Raw genomic sequence first — 21715 nt, forward strand, 5'->3', positions numbered from 1 at the left:
AAGTAAAAAATGTGCACTCGAGCTTTATAAACATCTTAAACCATGCAACAACAACAACACAACTACATCACTGCTTTCACTTCACCTCCTGGTATCTAGAAAGGCTCAGGCTGAGTTGAGAACCTTCTGTCAAACACACCAACTGGAATGGTATTTTCAATTTGCTATGTTATATTGCTGTAAAATGTAAGTGCAACCACAATAAAAAAATCTGTTTAAAAAAAGAGTTTAGCAGTAGAGTAAATATAGGTTATGAATATATAAAAAAAATCAAGTCAAAGTCAATTTTTAAAAAGTTGAAATTTTTTTAATGCCTTGTTTAATCATAAACAATTGGCAAAACCAGTGAACGAGTAGAGCAATATTATAAATTGTTCCCTCAACTGATGACTAGCAAATATCTGAATACAGGCTAACAGAGGCATTAATAATTATATGCAAATAAAATGTCACTGCAAAACACTGCTTTAAAAAAAATGAAACTGTATATATATAGATATATCTATATCTATCTATCTATCTATCTATCTATCTATCTATCTATCTATCTATCTATCTATCTATATATATTACATTAGTCACACCTGTTCTTGTGGCGAGGATCATGCACATGCTCATTTAAAATGATCTCTAAAAAAATATCACACACACATTCTCATCAAATATGTCTATCTATCCACAGGTCTGCTCCTTCCACATATAAAAGTTGGAGGTCTCATGGATGTCTCGAAGGGCCTGCCAACCGAGAGCCATCAAGAGTACAAGGACTTCCTGTCTCAAACAGCTGTGGATTAGATTACATCTGACATGACAAGCATCTCTTGTATCTACCTTTCAAATTTTTGGCAAACCATTTTCTCACTGTCTTTCACAAAGTTGACATTTTCGGCAGCACTATAGGAAAGATGTCATGTTGCCTACTTTTCAAGTTGTTGTCACAGTGCATAGCACCAGTTCTGTCATCTTTACTCACCTCACAATCTCCTATCTTGAGCCGTGTCACAAATAATAATGCTTTCAGTGGTTTTGTTAAGTTTCAAATACTATCAGCTGGTTACATATCTATCAAGTCTCTCGTTATGATCACATTTAGCTGCTCAGCTGCATTTCCTTATTATGAATACGTTGCCTGCTTAATCATCACTTATTGATTAAGAGCTACTACTCCTTTTTTTCAAAACATTCCATTTTTTTTTAAAGAAAAACTTTTTAAAGTTTTAATTTTTTTAGTTATATTGTTACATTTCCTAATAGTAAAATCCCAAACAGTTAGTTCACAACTATGCAAAAAAAAGCAAGTGATTGTAAATAATAAAACAGAGAAATTCCTTATTATTATTCTAACTGCTCAGTTTTAATATGTAGCATAAAGACTAAGGTTATACCGTATATACTCGAGTATAAGCCGAGTTTTTCAGCCCATTTTTTGTGCTGAAAAGTGCCCCCTTCGGCTTATACTCGAGTCAGCGTCTCAGTGGTCAGGTTTCTTCTTACTTACCTCGCCGAGCGTCACGTCACTGCTGCTCCGGTGGGCGGCGCAATTTTTTTAAGTGAGTACACTTGTTTTTGATGTTTCACAAAAATGTATGAATTGCAGATACCGAGAGCGTTGAGTTACTAAATGAGATGTATTGGAGATGATTTACTAAGAGGGAGAGAATAATCACTTACCAAAATGAATGATCACTTATAGCTTAGTGAATGAGGTGAAGCCAGGTTCACTTCAATTATTTAAAAATGTGCAAACAAATACCAGTAAATGGCTGTTGACTGCACGCCAATTCAGATAGGTAAATGGGCTACCCCGCATGCCAAGGGTTAACTGCTCATTTTTGTCTAGGGTCAAAAAAGTTATACTTACCCATAGGGCTGCAACAACTAATAGATTAAATCGATTATAATCGATAATGAGAATTTTTCACAACGATTCTCATCATCGATTAGTTGGAAGAGAGAGAGAGTTTTTTTTAATACAACCAATCGATTAATTGGAAAAAATTATCAGGCAACTAATCAATTATGAAAATAATCATTAGCTGTAGCCCTACTCAGCCAATCCTCCAAGCCATCCGGCTTTAAGACCGGTCTCTGGCGTGTCTCTCCCCCTCTGCTGCAGTGGTCTAAAAATCACATCCAATACAGTGTCCGGGACATGAGGACACCAAGGGACTTTGCATCGCTGCAGCACAGGAAGAGGCGGGCTGGAGGAAGTGCCGTCTCTGAAGATCAGCAAAAATATACCTTTTTATTACCCTAAGAGTTCTTCTTTAAATTCACCTGCTTGTTTGTAAACCATATTCCTTTTAAAAAATGAGCCGTGCAGATTTTAAAGGCTTCCATTGATTTTATTAACCTATTTTCACTTAAAAAAATATATATAGCCTTAACTAGTGCCAAAAGATTTGTAATTCTGTTCAGCCAATCAGTGATCCAGACAGTAAGCCAATTCCTTGACCTCTGGGCAGACTAGACAGTGGTTAAGCAAAACAATCGGGTCCAAGACACGCCCTAGACAGTAGAAAGGCAACAGCACACAGTTGAGGCCATATATACTCTCTTGCCTTTTGTAAGTATATACCAAACAGTGCTCTGGGAAGCAACAGTTTTGATTGGCTAAGTGCGTTACTCCGCCTTTTTTCAGTCTAAATATTGCTGTGCATGGCATTATAAGAACCTGATATCAATACAGATTCATTACTTATGCGAGTTCTATGTACAATACATTTGATAATCTTTTAATTAAAGCATAACCAGATTAGATAGAATCTTATTCTCTGCACGGAGCACAATTTAAAAGAAAATTATAACATGGGTTAGGGTTACTTTCTGTCAAATAAATAAAACACGTTTGATAAAAACCTGACAAGAGTAGACTCAAAATATAAAAATTCCATAAAATTGCATATTTTGCATTGGCTTATGATCAGTAAACAAATCTTAATTCAACACTCACTCTGATATTGTGGTTTAACTCAATGGACAGTCCGGTAAAATAAACAGACCTTCTAGTTACATTTTTTTAAAATTGTTTTTCGCTCAACTCGATCAGTTTACATTAACATTAGTTCTCAATGAAGATTTTCTCTAGTTTAATGTAAATGAATGATAGTATTGCAATCTAAATGATCAGACAGCGATGTCTAGAAGACACACCCTACAACACTGTCCACGTCTATTTTTACTGCTCCTTTTCCCCCTAAGGCTGTTCATGCTGTTCAAGCAAATATATCAACACAGTTTTCAAATGAAATGTAGAAATATAGCATGAAATAAATTGAACTGGAGTTGCATAGTATGCTTTTTGTCTGTGTTTTTATATGTGGTTTGTGAGTGCATTTTTCAGTCACAACATATGTCAGATTTGGGTATCGTAGTAATTAAAACGGATTTATGAGCAATTCTTTAGTTTTTTGTCTAAAGGTGCTAAACATTTTTTTACTCACCGGATCCTCAGAGCCGTTGTTCTATCAAGTGTTGTCACTGCGGTGGAATGTGTCACTTCTGGTGATGCAGTCACACATTTCAACGTAATCTATCCGACTTTGTGAGTGTGGTGGAATGTGTGATCTCACATTCCTCAGGTCACGTGATTTGGGTCGACATTACTCACAGCAAAGTGCTTATACTGCGCATGTGGAGGAGGGTGATTTACAAACAGTAACATAACTGCAGGAGTGTTAAAATCAGCCAGCGAGTTCTGCAGATATTTAAAAAAGTGACTTGATCACACATTCCACCGCAGCCACAACATTTGATAGAACACCGGCTTTGATAGACCAGTCCCTGGAGCCCCTCTCCCCCTACGCTTCAGCGGTCTAACTTCTAACTTGAGTCATCACATTCTATATACTATATAGTGTATAGGACATGAGGATGGCAAAGGGACATACCATCACTGCAGCCGAGGAGACAGGCTTCAGGGACCAGAGTAGCAGCCAATCGGCTTCGCAGTTCAGGTGAGTATAATTTTTGTTAAGCACCTAGACAAAAATGAGCATATAACCCTTGCAGTGCGCGGGTAGCCCCACTGCAAGAGTTAAGAAAACATTTGCCTGGAGTTTTGCTTTACGCTTCCTCCACCCCTCTATAGAAACCCCTTCTAGAGCACTTCTTTGAAGTCCAGGTGATGGGATTTTGGCTTCCAGAGGTGCCAGTAGAAGCAGTGTGAAGGACACTCTTCATCATGTAGGCACACCCTTCAGAACTAGTAGGGTGTGTTGAGGAAGGCCATGGTCAAGCTGTAGTGCCAGGGCTGTGCACGGAACAGCACCCTGGACAACAGCACACCAGCAGGCTGCACAAATAGGGTGCCTGACTTCTTAGCAAGAGGAGAGATAAAGACATTGTCAGGGGAGTATTGTGATCTAAGACAGCGTTTCTCAACCTTTTCCAGTCAAAGCATGCAAAACCTTGAAGCACCCTAGTGTAAAATGTAATGGAATTTAGGGGGGAATCGCATGCAAAAACAAACAAAAAAAGGGGTCCCCTTCACATCAAAGTCCTGCCTTCAAATCAGGAGTTCCCCTTCACATCAGAATCCCCCTTTCAGAGTCCCTCTTTTTCAAATCAGAGTCCCCATCTTTCACATCAGAGCCCCCCCCTTTATCTCAGAGCCCCACTTTCATATCAGAGTCCCTCCTTTTACATCAGAGTACCCTTTTCCTAGAAGAAAGGTGCACCCATATAGCATAATGCTTGAGAAACTGACGTGGACACAAGAGCATCTGTATAGCAGTTTCTCTAGCATTATGCTAGTTATTATAGCAGTTTCTCTAGCATTATGCTATATGGGTGCACCTTAACCTTTTTCCTCTAGGATAAGTGTGGTATCGAATTTAATTCTGTCTAAGACACTTTTCACATCAGAAGCCCCTTTACATAAGAGTCCTCAGTCCTGATATTGCAAAAGGCACCCCTGAGGAAGCCAAAGGGCACCCCGGGGTGCCACAGCACCCTAGCTGAGATAGACTGATGTAAGAGTTATTATAAATACCTGTAAAGTACAGACCTAAATGAAAAGCATTCATGTCTCTTTCTATATGGGATTACAGCTAGAGCTTCACTTTTGGGGCTTGAGGACCCATGTCCCTAGAAGTACTATACTAGACCCTTATTTTAAGATTTCTTGTGCTGGCTCAATAGCAGCATTCCCTCCATTGTGGCACTTGCTAATTGGAAGCACTAAACACAAACTAAAATGCTTGTTGGTTACTTGTGTATAATGAACCATGTAGCCTAATACACTTGTAGTGCCCTGGGCATCATGAACTACCAGAAGATCCATTTTCTTTTTATTTAGCTTGTAAAAAAATCTGTGAATGATGCAATTCAAACAGTATTTGCAACTGAAAAACTGTAAGTAAACTGCAGCTGTTTCCCATAACCACCAATGGGATCCTTTGCTGTATTGGTTAGGTAAAACCTGCTTGCTTGCAATGTGCCTATGAAGTCAGCCCTTGCAACTAAAGAGATATATGAGTAAGGACAAAGCTGTTTGCTGATGTCAAGGTAAAAGCTGATCACCTAGATACACTGTTTCTTTTAACATTCCGCATAAGGTCACAGCAAGGCCAGGGGTCAACCAGGACACCCTTCCTCTCCTTCGCAAGTGCTGATCAAAGATGCAGTGCCAAGGCTGTGCACAGAACAGCACCCTGGACAGCAGCAATCCAGCCGGCTGCCTATGATGACATGTCATGTTGTCAGTCCTCTCCTTCAGGCTGTCCCACTATATCTGAATCGCATCCTCCCCGCACTTTCTCACTGACTGCAAGCTACTTATGTCTAACTGCCTGACCTTCCACATACACGATCCAAACAGACAACCCACCTCAACTCCACCATCAATGTCTCTTTCAAATAAGAGAGATTGATAGCCATGTGGATTTCTCTCCGTGCTTGACCTTCATTACCGGAGTGGCAGATTCTGACTGACAGCCAGCCTCATTTCACAGAAAACTAAACTACTAGTTCTTTTATGGCCATGTAGAAGTGAATCAACATCTAGCGTTAAAAGCAAAATGAATACACAGCCATGCATATGGAAATGAAGTCTTGTGAGTGAATTGGCCAACTTTCTACTGCCTGGAACGATCAGTCGTCAGAACTATCAAGCTAATCTACTGGAAACATTGTTTCAACAGATTAAAAATAAACAGGAGCCCACCTAATCTAAATCAAAAGCTGTTTTACATAAAAATTAGATGTTAATAACATGATTATACTTTCTCATAGCAGAAAGTAAAGCATGTCGCACAGTATTTACATTTACAAATATAAAATCTAGTTTTCTATTATCAGACATTTCAGGCCAAGAAAAGGCTGAGGGGGCACAGATGAAGCAGTCATGATGGAATGGCAAGACATCATGTTATCTATGTACACAAAACCATCTGCTCATAGTCACAACTTTGGATGTGATTAAAAAAGTTGTCCTAGCATATACTTTCCTGTCATAGCACCAGCATTGTAATAGGAATACATACTAGAGTTGTTTTTGATAATGCAATCAAAGCTTATGTGAAAAAATCCCTTTTAAGTAGTGAGTACTGCCTTCCGTCTGCCCATCAACTTCCTGGATTCCCAGTGTGCTTTTTGTCTCTTTCCCAGCTGCTTGATGTGATGCAATCTCAATTTCTTAAGACTACATATCCCATCATGTATTGCTTCCAACAAGCAATGATAATGTTATATTTTTCAGACACTAACTAACTGTAGTTCAGAAAGAACCAGTTAACACAAGGAAGTGTAATTGTTTTACTGCATTGAGGAAGTACATCCTATGGTCATCTTTCGTAAGCTTACAAACTTCTAGATGGATATGGTTATTAGGAGTGGGATACACATACACTTATGGAAATTCAATATAGAAATACATATTTATTTCTAGTTTTTGACCAGGGACACCCTTTAACTAAAGGAGATTTTTTTAAAAATCTAACAATGAACTTTCCTTATAGCTGATTGGATGTGTCAAGCAAGGCTAAATAATAAAATTAGTTCTATGGCTATGCTATGCTTATGGGGCTTATGCGAAGTCCGTTTTTTGCATTGTAGTTTGTTGCTGTTAGCAACGGAAGGGTTAACTGGGTATGGTCTGGGGCTGGCCTCAGGAAACTTCTAAAAAGTTCAGTGTACTTGTTATGCAAAGTCCACACTATCAAATCGTCAATCGACCCCCAGGTTGAGAACCGCAAGTTGTGAGAGTAAGTTAAGCATAAACTTTGGCCAGCTCTTACCTGCCTCAATCAGTCCCAGAACAGTCCTCGACTACTCGTGCCAGTCAGCCTTAGTATTTATTTCCCGATGTCTGTCTCCCCTCGCGTGTGTGAGGCACCCGTACGCACTGCCTCACGTTATCCAGTGAAGCCCGTGTGACACTTACATGTCACGCTACGCGGGCGGGGGAGGAGCTACACCTGTAGTATGCCGTGCGATGGTGCAGATCACATAGGAAAATACATTATGGCAGTGCCGTATGCGGCTGCTGCCATAACGTATTTTACTATGCGATCCGATCGGCAAGTTTCTGCGGGCTCCAGGGGCAGCTGCTTTGGGCCCCACAGCCATGACTGGGCCCCGGGCAACTGCCCCCTTTGCCCCACGTTAAAGACGGCCCTGCCTACTTCTCCTGGCATTCGGTAATATACTGGCAGCTCACTAGATTTCTGACAGGTATGTTTTGCACTTATCCCATAGATATAACAAAAAACCTTCTATGGTATACTCAACAGATGAAGAGGGGAAGTGGGAACAAATAAGAGAAGTGCATTGTTAGGGTTTACAAACACTTGAATTCTGAATTGCAGTAACCCATGGCAGCCAGTGAAATTAATTTTGTACTGGTCTGAATGAATTCTAACTGGTTTCTATATTTATGAATTACCATTTAGAAAATCACTTTTTGCTGAATAAAGCCACTTAAATACAATATGAGGTGTTAGGAGGAATCTACAGCTAGTAACAAAGGGAAGAGGCATATCAACATATCAAGAAGGGTAGTTTGACACTGCTGGGTGGATTCGGAATGGAAATTTTTTCACTATACACCTTACCTTTTAGGTTCAGGATTCGGCTGGGATTTAGAATCTTTTCGTTTTTTAGAATCCCTTTTAGAATCTCTCTTATTCTCTGGTTCAATCCCAGAAGGGCTAGGCACTTTGCCTCCCTCACCCTCAGCATTTTGCTGCGAGCCACCAAGTAATTCTGCCATTAGTGGACTGTGGTGAATGGGTTGTGTGGTAGCGTACATGCAATGGAAAATCACCAGCACACATAAAGTTAATGAAATAAGAGACCGGAGAAAGCATGCAAAAAGAACATAACAAGAAAGCATATTCAATTCAGAAAAATAAAGCATAAATCAGGGAAAAGTAAAGCAAACCAGAACTTAACAAGAGAAAGCATGCAAGAAGAACATAACAAGCAAGCAAACTTAATTCAGAAAAATAAAGCATAATAAGTGAAAAGAAAACCAAACAAGAAAATAATAAGACACAAATAAATAAAAAAAACATGTATTGTAGGCATTGTTATAAATACATATGATGGGTATGCAGGACTGGCCAAAGGAAATGCTCCTTAGAGGTCAAGATCACACCACGACTCCCTACCACCTGAGTGTGCTCTAAGCTAACCCCCTCAGCCGTGTGCCCACACTTGATGGTGGCGCTGGCCTCCTGCACTGTTTACATCCTCCTAGGAGGTCCTACTTATCTTATTGCTTCCCCTCCTCTTTTACTTAGTCAACCATGCAAGATCGTGAAGCTTTTTATACTTAAATAACATTACAACTTTGAACTGTAAATTGCAAAGAGTACCCCCACCATCACAGTGTAGCCTAAACATTTTAATACCTACCTTTAGCCCTGCTTCAGGGATCTTCAATGTGTAGCCCTGCCCTGTACTGTACAACCTTGGTGGGAAAATGTCACAGCCACGTCCTGAGCCCACTAAGTATGCACCCCTCCTTTATTCATTCCCGGGGCTGTAGCTATGGGAACTACAGCCATGCCGATGCATGGGAATACATTGGGTGAGTGGAGTAGGCTAAGGACACGGCTGGGACCTTTTTTCTGTAAAGGCACAGTGAAGATCTCCTGGTAAGTATTTAGGTAGGTGGTCACTTTATGTTTGCCTGAAGAAGGAACCACTTGGTTCTGAAACGTCACCATGATTGTGACACTACACACTACTAGTCAATAAAGTCATTGGCATTGTATGAAATTGGAGTGCGAGTGACTATTCATCGATTTCATGTTACTAGCGGAGGCATCTGCAGTCACTACGGCACCCACCCGACTTATGGGTTTGTTTCCGGTCAGGAGTCGATGTGACATATCATGGTATAGAGTAGGCTTAGGACGCGGCTGGTACTTTTTCTGTAAAGGCCCAGTGAAGATCTCCTGGTAAGTATTTAGGTAGGTGGTCTACACTGGGGGGAGGACTTTGAGGGACAACTTCACTACAAGTGAGCTTGCCTTTTATTACTATGGTTCATATCAAGAACCTGAAGAGATATTTCTGAACCTGACAGGAAAACTCAAACGACCAGAAAACATTGCAATAATTATTTCTTAAAAATAATACATTTTTTAGTAAGTCTGCCCCCATTTTTCTATCACTGGATTGTGGAAACAGCGTGTTCTGTTAAATGGTATCTAAAACACATGGACAGTGCAGTGCTACCTGTGGACAGCAATGTCATCTTTCTAATACCTCGAGGTGTAGATGAATGAAGAGTACAACCTTCTTTTACACATTGATGGGAACTATGACCAGAGAAGGATCCCTGCTGTTCCAGTAGTTCGGGAAAAGAGTGATTATGTTTAAAATGAAAAACAAAAAGAAAGCTCAGTGGTAGTGAACAACTCCCTGAGCTTTTCCACTAGATTACGTTCATTTACCGGTTTGTAATGCGCCTCCAGCAATTCTTAAGATATGCACGCAAGAATGGTTTCTAAAGATATGTTTGCAAAGGCAGATAAATTTTAAAAGTCTGATCTAATGAAAGAGCATGGTAATGTTTTTTTGGGGGAAGAGCAGCTGCTGAAATCACTAAATACAAACAAACAATTTAACTTTTTTTCTTTGCAATGGAATGGTAGCTAATGCAGACCGAGAAAGCTAAAATCTAAAGTCAAAACCTTTTGTAGTTTAGGATAGGTAGGGTAAGACTAAAAGCCCTGTCAGGTTTTTACTGCTGTCACATCCCTGCTGGCGAGATCAATCAACTTTATTTTCTCCTGATGGCTATTACTACCAGGACATATTCTGATGGGAAAAATACAATGTGCAGTTATCATTAGAACAGGAGGTGAAGAGAAAGTCCCTTTTGAGAAATGTTCACTCATTTCCTATTATTTCTCTTGAACAAGTAGTCAGGGAAAATCTCCTTAGCAGGACACAGACAGCAAAAGAAAAAAAATGATAGGGGTTCTAAGCATTCTCTACTATATCTAAGAAAAAAAATGATAGGGGTTCTAAGCATTCTCTACTATATCTAAAACAAAATAAAAAATGTTTTGGCTTTAGATATACTGTACACTGCCTGGCACATTCTCTAATATTTTATTGGACCACCTTTATCTTTGATTACAGTATGCATTTGCCTTGCTATCCTTTCAATAAGCTTATGCAATGTCACATTTATTTCCATCCAGAGTTACTTTCATTTTTCACCAAGATCTTGTAGTGATGATAGGAGAGTGGGACCACTGCGTAATGTCTTCTCCAGCACATCCCAAAGATTCTCAATGCGGTTAAGGTCTGGACTCTGTGGTGGCTAATCCATGTGTGAAAATTATATCTCATGCTCCCTGAACCACTATTTCACATTTTCAGCGCAATGAATCCTGGCATTGTCACCTTGGAATATCCCCGTGCCATCAGGGAAGAAAAAAATCCATTGATGGAGAAACCTGGTCATTCACTATATTCAGGTAGGCAGCTGACCTCATTTTTGGGGACATAATGTTGCTGAACATAGACCTATTATCCAAAGAAAGACTCTGACCTATTTGCTGAGACAAATTCAGGTGGTGACTTTTTTTTAGCCAGGCAGTGCACTCGATGTGTCTGTGCTTACCTCCTTTACTATATCATGATACTCTACACAGGTGCTATGTTTTTATGCTATGTTTCTGTGTGGCTGAGCGTGAAAGGCAAAATATTGTTATTATTAATATTGGGGATTAATGTCGTTTTTTACTTATGTGCTAGCGTGCAAATAATACTTTGAAGATCTCTAGTGTAAAGCTGACCATACGCCAGTAGAATTTGGTTCGATCGCTTTTGATTGCAGTTACAAAAAAAAATTCAAGTAGCAGGAAGAAAAACATTTCTCAAATTAAATTCTAACTGTGAAGGTGGTTTTTATTTAAGAAATGCCCTAAGTTCCAAAAGTAGCTTTATAAAATGTTCTGATGATATTGTTTTGTATGAGCATTCCTACAAAACTGTACAAGAGTATGGCCAGCTTTAATCTCTGTTCCAGCTATGCCCCCCCCTAAAATTCAAAGCCAAAAAAAATCCTATTGTAAAAGCCCCCCCAGAAAAACAATTACCTAATTATGCGGTCGCATGACACATTGGGTCTAGAGCAGGGGTAAGCAAACTCCAGCTCTCCAGCTGTGGTAAAACTACAAGTTTCATCATGTCTACAGGAGTCATGGCTGTGGCTGTCAGAGCTTCGCAATGCCTAATGTGATTTGTAATTGTGCCTCAGCTGGAGGGCCAGAGTTTGCCAACCCCCGGCCTTCTCTCTTCCTTACTGCAGAGCAGGAGGGCGCTTCTTTCGGTTCCTATGTTGCTGCTTGCATGATGTGCACAATTCCTACTGGCTGTCCAGTAGTGAGTTCTTCTCACAATCCATGGGACTGAAGACCACATTAAGTCACAGGGAGTGGGACCGTTCAGTTTGAGCGCAGACTGCAGCTCCGGGCCACCAGTCTCCACAAACCAGAGACAAAAAGCAGATTTAAAGGTAAGTATATTTTAAATGTCTGTGAATGAGTGGAAGGTAGCTATTTAACCAGAAATAGCTTTCAAATAAAGCCCATCTCCAGACATCCACAAACTCCACCTCCCTAGTATATGGAAACTGAGCTGAAATAAGTATTTATTGCCAATGCTCCTCAGCTCCATCTAGTTGCCATATTGCAGTATTACATTACATTTGACTTGGAAAAAGAAAATATACAAGGAACGTTTCTTTTTGCCTCTATTCACACAGACCAATTGAATACACTTACACTTCTTCACAGTAAGACCTTTACATTTAAATATGCCAAACTTGTACATTGAAATTTTAAATATCAAATCGTGCTTAGTTGGGTTCTACTGGTAAAATTATACAATGTAGAAAATTATTGCATGTCTATGTTTGTTATGTGGGGAAAAGGGATTATTATGCAGTTGCATCAAGCCCTAAAGCCTGACTGCCATCCAAAATCCACTGCCAGCTTAGAGCGGGCTAAAGACATTGCTACTATGTTGGTAGAAGGGTTCTCTTTGTGCTGCGTCTATGGTATTTGGAGTAAGAGGTTCAGCCTGAGTCCTATTGTAGTAACTGAGATGAGGTCTATTTATTGGCTAAGCCCCCAGGCACCAGACATTGGAAGTTCATTGTGCCTGTTAATTAAAGAAAGTCATTTACCTACCTTAAGGGCAAAGAAAGTCTACGTGTGTACATTATGTGAACTGTGTTATTGCTTCAACAACCTTACAAATCCTTAGTTGTGTGCCATAGGGCTCAGTGACTTTACTGCTACTTAACCCCTTGCAGGAGTTAAAGGGCTTTTGTTAAACTAGCAAGGAGTACAAAGCAGAGCTGATGGTTTGTTTTATTAGAACTTGTAACTTGCATGCAGTTATAGCATAGTACAGTATAGAACAGTATAATATATATTGTAGGAACAGTTGTGAATTTGCACACAAAACTATATTAAGAAAAAAAATGTCCAGAATAAATTAAAGAGGCCCTGTCACCAAATTATAAACTGCAGATAAGAGCACATACAAATCAAGTATTTTAAATGCTTATGGGCAGCATAATTTCCTTTCCATAAACAATTTCTTATTGACTTACAATGTGCCTCTGAACTTGCCAGCAAATTTAACTGCTCCAGGAAGTGTTTATTCTCTACAAGTCCCCTCCCTCCTTGCCCGTCATAAGTCTTTCCTCATCTGCTCTTCTCCTCCTCTCTTCTTGCTCTCTGTGCTGACCCAGCTCCTACACACCTCCATTCACCCCCATACAGAACCTTTTATGTAGCAGCTGGGGGGAAGGAGTGTAGGGAAATACTATAGAGCAGCCTTTCTCAACCGTGGCACCCTGCAGGGGTGCCTTAAAATCCTTCTGATGTGAAGGGGGGCTTCAGATGTAAACGGCGGGGAGGGGGGACTTCTGATGTGCTTGTGATGTGAAGGGGGACTCTGATGTGAAAGAGATGGACTGTAATGTGAAAGAAGTAAGCTCTGATGGTAAGGGGGGTTCAAGTGTGAGCAGAGGGGACTCTGATTTAAAAGGAGGGGGCTCCTGATGTGAAGGTGGGTTCCTGATTTGAAGGGGACATTTCAATGTGAACTTGGGAACCCCACATATTTTTTGAGTTTTTTTGTATGGGGTTACCCCTTAAAATGTATTACATTTTAGACAGGGGTGTCTCGAGATTTTGCACAGATTTAAAGGGTGCTGTAATGGAAAAAATGTTGAGAAACAATGCTATAGTGTGCCACTTCAGTGATTGCCAGGGCTGATGACATCACATCAAAGGTGGAGATGCCCAGCAGCAGACTGCGTATGTACATTAAATGTACATACAATCTTATGGAAAGATGGCTGTTGAAATGAATTGCCTGGTGACAGGGTCTCTTTAGGCCTTAAAAAGGACATAATAGCATCACATACCAAAGAAAATGTATACTGTTTGAGATATTTTGAGGAATGATGAATTACAAACGAATGAAAAATAACTTTTAAGTTACCATGTTTGCCCAGTTTTTCTGGTTATGGTGTTATTATACAAGTTATAAGAGAAAAAACGATTTAAAGCCTAACTCCAGCCAAAACTTGTCATTTCATTTTTAACAGAGCAGGGAAGAGTTAGAACCTCTGCCAGCTTGTATTGATGCATCAATATTGATCTATTGATGATTAAAACTTCCGACAACATCTATATTGATGTCTGCGACTTCCTAGCCTGGTAAAAACTGTTCCTTTCACTTCCTGTCCTGATGTCACAAGGACAGGAAGTCAGGGAATATCTCCTCAATGGGGGTCACAGACAGATATAAAAATCTGAAGGAAATCTTAACCACTTTGCTACCAGATACATTTTTTCATGATTTGCACACGTTAAAAATCGGCATTTTTAGCTAGAAAATGACTTAAAACATCAAAACATGATATATTTCCTAAAAGCAGAGACCTCGTAAAATACAATTATGAAAGTCTAAAACTTTACATTACTTGATATTTGCTGTTTATTACATGTATATTTTCAATAAAAAATGCACAAAAATGAATTGTAAAACCTGAAAGCACAACACAATTCCCAATATCTGTGTGCAAAATAAAAGACAGGGATGCGTACATAGATTTTAAACATCTCAAGCCTCGAGCTCCCACAAAATGGTGGAAAATTACTGTACCCAAAATTAGCAATAGCCGATGCTTTGAGGGTTTTTAAATGCGCATCAATTTAGAGTTAAAGGAGAACTTCAGGGAAAATTACTATTACCCTTGCCATGGGGCTACCCTTGCACTCCAAAGATTAAGTGCTCGTTCATGTCTAGGAAGGAAAAGAAAAAAGTTATACTGACCTGACCTTTGGAGCCGGCTTGCTCTTAGTCCTGTCCCTGGAACCTCTCTGCCCCTCCGATGGAGTGCTCTATAGTCCCTGAGTCATCACATTCTGTACACAGTGTATAGGATGAGAAAACAACGAGGAACATCCATTGCTGCAGAGGAGGAGGAGTCAGGCTGGAGGAAACGCTGTCAAAGCCAGCCGGCTTGGAGCATCGGGTGAGTATAACTTTTATTTTACTCCCTAGACCAAAACAAGCAGTTAGCCCTTGCAGTATGGGGGTAGCCCCACTACAAGGTTGAATACAAATTTTCCCTGGAGTTCTGCTTTAACCATAAATTACGAATTAGAATTTTTTTTATCACTCCAACATACCCGATGATACCCAAAATGTGTACGAAATCATTGCTTACATATACCTATTTGCATTTGTGTGTACATGGGAACACAGGGGTGCTTTTATTTCTTTTTCTTTGTTGTTTTTATTTATTTTATTATGATTTAATTTTTTCTGACCTTTTTTTTTCACTTAACTTTGTTTCACAATCACAAAGGGGTAACAAACTGCGGCTGCCTCACTATATAGCGGGCAATAGCTTGCTATATACTGTGTTTTGGGCCCTCCCGTGACCCTATAGAGAACTATGGGATAAAAAGGTTACCCCATAGCTCTCTTTTAAAGTAAAAATAAAAGTTTTTCTATTTAAAACTACCAAAGGTGGCTGGAGTTAGTCTTCAAATGAAAAACAGTTAAAAAGCCAACATTTGACTTAAAAATATGGCTTTTATTTTTCCTTTTCTTGTTTTGTTCTTGTTTATTTGAATGTAAATGTAACATGACTATTACACAATGTGTTCCCATATGCTTCTGATTGTAAACTACGGATTATCTGATTATACATTCTGTAATGCTTGAACAATTTAATAAAAACTTTCTGGTTTAAAAAAAAAAGCCAACATTTGTCTATAATACCATAGTACACTGAATGTATGGTTAATTTACCTGTTGCCATGTACATGTGATGCGCAGAAGGCAAAACTATAATGGAGCAAAGTTGGGTCAATCATCTCTCCGTTTTCTGCTCTCTCCAGTAAATCGCTTAGATAACACAGGTGTCGATGGCATCCTCTCACTCCATAGCGAGCACAGTATTCATCAAGGACAAACACCTGACCAGGACTGAACCAACCCTAAAACAGAAAACAGAACAAATGAACTGCTAGGTAGAAGTACCAACTTTCCAGTTGATTGACCAAATTATTTTGGGAGCTGGTCTGAAAAATTTCGGCTAAACAGTGACTGCAGCCAATTTGTTTTGCACCCGACTGGATGATTGAAGTTAAAAGCTATATGTACTTTTTAGACCAGCCTTTTTCAAGCTTTTTTCAGTTGCAGCACCCTTTAAAAGTGTGCAAAACCTCAAGCACTCCAGTCTAAAATGTAATGGATTTAAAGGGGGACCCCACATAACAACAGACAAAAAAGAGTGGTTCCCCTTCACATCAATGCACCGCTTCACATCAGAGCTCCCCTTTCAAATAAGAGTCCCACCTTTCAAATTAGGGTCCCCCTTCACATCAGTAGCTCCCCTTCAGATCAGAGTCCCCTCCTTTCACATCAGGAGCCTTCAGCTCCCTTTCACAAAGCCTAAATTCCTACCATCACAAAATTTCGAGGCACCCCTGAGGAAGCCAGAAGGCACCCTGGTTAAGATCGTGTTTCATGATACACCCATATTCAAGTTGTAACATGAAACACGGTCACATTGACAAACAACTATAAAGGTACATTTTTCAATGAATGTAGGTGCTAATAATAATAATAATATTTATTTATTTAAAGGTGGACTATGCCTTTAACATAGCTTTGCCTTATTTACTAAGTACATTGAACAGTCTTTATTTCTTTAGTAAATCAATCCCAGAGTGTTTATTCCTTTTCTAAAACACTACACCAGCATTATATTTTGCTGTTGTAGGTAATATTTTGCTTTCACTTTATTTGTCTGTCACTATTATCCTGACAGATGGTCGCTGGACTTTGGCACTCTGGGAAGAAGCCTAATTTAAATACAGTATATCATTATAGATTTTCACTACAAACAGCAGTTACGGTTTTAACTCACTTTTAACCTACTCATTATTGATAGCTATTGCTCTTAGTATTGATTACAAATGGTCAGTAAGCAAAGTATACACCACTAGAGGCAAATTAGAGAGTAGAGTTAAAAAGGTGTCTTGAATAATAGCCATGCTTACATACCCACCCAACATTAAGCTCTCACTATAATCTCCAGTTATTGTGTGGACAAACCTCCTTAAGAAGGGTTTTGTATTTTACCAAATCCTTCATAGAAAAATGTAGGTTTGTATTTAATTATTCAATAACAGGTCAGGACCTTGGTAAACAGACTGACATCTTGGGAATTATAACTGTTATTTTGGGGAAAATTAAAGACATGACCACTGAGTGTACTTTAAAAAGAAGAAAAGGTAAGGAATTCTGTACAAAGAAAATATTTACATAGGTTTCATTTTGATTTATCTCATTGAGGGCTGGTTCACACCAGAACATTGCACTAAGGGCATTGTACCCATGCTTTTAGCACATGCTATTGCACAGCGCAATGCTCTGCACACTGCTGTGTATTGCCATTCATTTGAATGCCACCCCAAAGAACCTCCCAGCAGGACCCAGCACACCAGGATGCACAGATTTGCAAAACACGCCCGCTGGGCTGTTAAGTGGTTGCAAAATATAAACATACTAGTATATGAACGGCTTAATAAAACTTTAATACTGCAGAATGTATCAGTACTTTAGACACATGATCACACCAACAGGTCAAGTGGGCCCATAATCCTCAGAATAGGGGTCAGGTTGCAGGACTTTAAACAGGTCATAGGAAACATATCTAGACAAAACGGGCCATACATTTTGCATGTGCATGCTTTAACTAAAACTCATATTTTACATATTTAACTATGTAAAATATGAGTTTTAGCCTGTGAAATGGTCCCAAACTGATTGTTCAAATAGGCTGAAAAAATGGGGTTGAATTACTCAATGAGTAGAGACTGCTCACTTCTGAATGTTGCATGTGTAGAAAGCCAAAAACCAAGCTGGGAAAATCAGGAGGCATCAAGTGCAATCACATGGGAGGGTGGGAGCAAATCATGTGCTCACCCATACCCAGAAGTTCAAAGTATTTTACTTTGCACCTGGCAACTGAAGCAAGTGGGAGGAGGGGTAAGTATATGATGTCATCCGCAAATTTAAAAAGCCGATATGTGGGTTTGTTAACGTTTTTTAAGGTTGTTTTACTCCAGCCCCACTGCCATTTTCACCTAGGCAAGAATGACATGTCCTGCACCTGCAAACTCTTGGTATATCCCTGTTACATACCCCAGATGGCTGCAGAGGCAGAGACACAGAGTGGCCAGTGGGTAAACCTGGCAGGGGCCAGCTGGAAGAACCAGCTCGCTACTGCAATGGACTACAATCTCAATGCAAATTAGTAAACTAAACATGAGATTGTAGTCTATCACAGGGGCGAGCTTGGAGAGGTGACTACTTTAAGAAACCCACACAGGGACCATGGGGAACAAATGTTGCAACCCACCATAAGGAAGGACAGTGTCAGCACCAATTCAGAGATGATTTGAGAATATTCAGCCGAGTGATACACAAATAAGTTACAATTTTATTAATATTTAAGTGTACTTGAATGCTTTTTTAAGATTTAATTCTAGAGTTTAGTGTCACTTTAAGTGATCCTTTTACTTTGACCAGCACAGACAAAGAAAAAAAGGGTCAGTTGAAGCTTATTTACTAAGCTGAAAAATCAAACCTAATTATGTATATGAAACAAAAGATACTTTGCCACAAAATACACCAGTGACAGCTTACCAAGCAGGAATATGAGTCGTTAAGTCTGTGGTCCAGTGTGAGTCGCTGAAGCATCTCGAACAGGGTGGCGTGGTCAAAGTTGCACGGGTTCGAGGAGATAAATTCATCCATGCCATGTTTTTGGGCTCTGTCAGCATCTGTTTGTTTCCATGTGTGGAAAAAAATAAAGTTTAGAACAACAGAAACTATTTATTTTGTTTTATCCAATGAGACCTGATAAAAAAAAATACAAAATATATCTATGCATAAACTGCAAAAAAATGATGGCTGTCTTACTAATGTCTATCTCCTTTAACTAGATTATCTACCATGAAATCAACACCATTATATAAGGAAACACAGTATTATTTATTTATGAACTTATTAGGTAAATATGGTAATTATTATTCCTGTTTAATTTATAATAGAGCACAGAACTATTTATTCTTTTTAAGCAAGTTATAATAAATGTTAAAGACCAACTCCAGTCAAAACATTTTATTAGTTTTGGTTAGAACAAAGGATTAGAATTCCTGCAAGGTTTTTCTTTTGGCTGCTGTTCCTATTGGAGAGATTTAACCTCATACCCTGTCAAGACAGGAAGTGATAAGACATCTAATCAATGGGACCACAGGCAAAGACAGAACATTTTTTTTTAGCAACAAGGAAGGGTTACAACTTGTTGTCTGAGCTTTTCTCTCTTGGTGACAACCACTCACCTCCTTTCTTGTACAGGTGTCACATGGGCAGGGAGTGAGAGAAAGTCTCCCCAATGGTCTCACAGGAAAAAAAACCTGACAAAAACACACACCTATTCTACTCAAAACGAAAAAAAAAAAAAAAGGTGCTTTAGGTGGATCTTAAACTAAATTTTTAATGCCAAGTGAATGCAAGGTTAATGAATGATTCACCAATCATTCCAAAGAGAGATCTTCTGGCTGGAGATTGCAGCTTCCGCCATAACTCTGGTGGACTCTAATTCCCTCTCCACAGCAAATTCCGAATGGAAGAAAAATAATCAACAAAGTGGCAATAATAAATAGGGAGAAATGTACTTTAAGCTGCAAACACAAACCCCTGTACTTTATTTCAAATGTTTTCCAAAAGTGTTGTGGTGGACAAAGTCAGTAACCGGACCCCATGGAAGAAGAACATATGGGCCCCCAAAATTCAAATAAAGTGTATCCAAAGCCAACATATCTTTTTTAGTTTTGAAAAGCAGGGAATGGTTAAAACCTCTGTCAATTTTTTTTGGGCTGTGTCTCATGGAGGAGATTTTCCTTTAATCCATCTTTTTAGGCACAACAGGAAGGGGGCGTCTTCAAGCAAGGGAAATCATCTCTGGAACAAGGGTCCCTATTGAAAATTTTCCAGTCTACTCCTGTTCCAGTGACAACTCAAAATGTTGGATTTTCTCTCACTTTCAGTACCAGTGACAATGACAATGAGGATAAATAAGAAGGATGAACCTCTCCATCATGGACACAAACAACAATAAATACTTTAGGCTCCTTTCACACCTAGGCCTTTTGTCGCTCAAAGCTAAGCACAACACAAGGCTCAAGACAAGGAATCACATTCATTTCTATGGCCCCTGTTCACACCTGAGTGTTTTGTCCCAAAGTTTCCCATCGAAGTTTATGGGACCAAAAAGCTATATAATCTGCCAAAAAAGTAACTTATGTACCATTTTTGTTATTGCTAAATTTTTTCCAGCGACAAAAAGGTTCAGGTGTGAACAAGGGCCATAGAAATGAATGAGATTCCTTGTCTTGAGTGTTTGATCGCGCTTAACTTTGAGCGACAAAACGCCTAGGTGTGAATTGGGACTTAGGCATTAGATACACTTCAAACTCTGGGTGGGTGTATTATTTTATTAATAATCTCGAAAGTTCTGCATTATGATGACATGACATAAACAACCATTGAACAACTGATGATTAATTCACTCTAATCACATTCACTCACTTCCCATTAACCCTTGATTTCTCTGATGTGTATTACATACCCTGGGCATTTTTATTGCTTGCCATTAATTATTGTTTTGGTCTAGGGAGGAAAATAACAAAGTTATCCTGACCTGATCTTCGAGAGCTGCCGGCCGTGACAGCGCTCCCTCCTGCCTGTCTCCTCCTAGCCTAGAACCATGATATGTCCCTCGGTGTCCTCACCCCTATACACTGTACACTGACTCACAGACCTTAGACTGCTACAGCGGAGGGGGAACGAGGCTGGAAGGACTGGTCTAAGAGCAAACCAGCTCAGGGGCTCAGAGGATCGGATGAGTATACCTTTTTTATTGTCCTCCCTAGACCTAGAACAGTTAACCCTTGCTGTGCAGGGATAGCTTCACTGCAAGGGTTAATACAAATATTGCCCAGAGTTCTTCTTTAACTGGTCAGGTGACAAGTCAACATTTTGCAGTCCAGTTAGCAATGGTCACCAGGACAAACAGAAAGTAAATCTATTTTTATTTTACGTTTTGATATTGTTAGGAAGGGTTAGACCCTCTGCCATGGATTACTGCTGTCTGTTTGTCTTGGTGACCATTTCCCCCAATTTCCCCCAAGAAATTAAGGAGAAAGCCTAAATTTTAGGATTGTCGTGAGAGCAAAAGGTGAGAACTTTTAATAGGGACAAAGGTTCTGGTGTCTAAGGTGTAAATTCTCCTTACTTTAGGGTGATCTCTCTGTTGCATCTTCAAACTATGTGGGGAGATCTCCCCAGCAGGACACGTACAGCAAAAAATAATGTGATGTGGTTTTAGCACTCTACTCTATCAACTTTTTTTTTTTTTTAATGGCTATCCAGTTACTGTTATTCATTCCTAATTATAATAATTTAAATGCCTTAAACTAAAGACACATGGAGGTTTTGATTAACGACCATAAATCCTTAACAACATAATTTAGTGGCAAGGAAGACCTGCATTGGATAGATGAAGCCCTAAAACCAATTTGTATTGTTATGTTAACTGCATAGGTGGCAGCTTGTGAGGGATGGGGGGGGGGGGGGGAGG

At 39.5% G+C, this 21715-nt stretch overlaps 1 protein-coding gene across 1 annotated transcript in view; it reads right to left on the reverse strand.

Moving 5' to 3' along the window:
• The window catches only part of CADPS (calcium dependent secretion activator), a 372013-nt gene that overhangs the window by 126672 nt on the left and 223626 nt on the right, over positions 1-21715 (reverse strand). Inside the window, exons 13-14 of the mRNA XM_018554448.1 lie at positions 18718-18854; positions 15811-15998 (exon numbers count right to left, since the gene is read on the reverse strand). Coding sequence (XP_018409950.1) covers positions 15811-15998; positions 18718-18854 — 325 coding nt within the window. The remainder of the gene's footprint in view (positions 1-15810; positions 15999-18717; positions 18855-21715) is intronic.

Source organism: Nanorana parkeri, unplaced genomic scaffold (genome assembly GCF_000935625.1).
Source record: "Nanorana parkeri isolate BGI_ZX_2015 unplaced genomic scaffold, ASM93562v1 scaffold9, whole genome shotgun sequence".
In the NCBI taxonomy this organism is placed as follows: Eukaryota; Metazoa; Chordata; class Amphibia; order Anura; family Dicroglossidae; genus Nanorana; species Nanorana parkeri.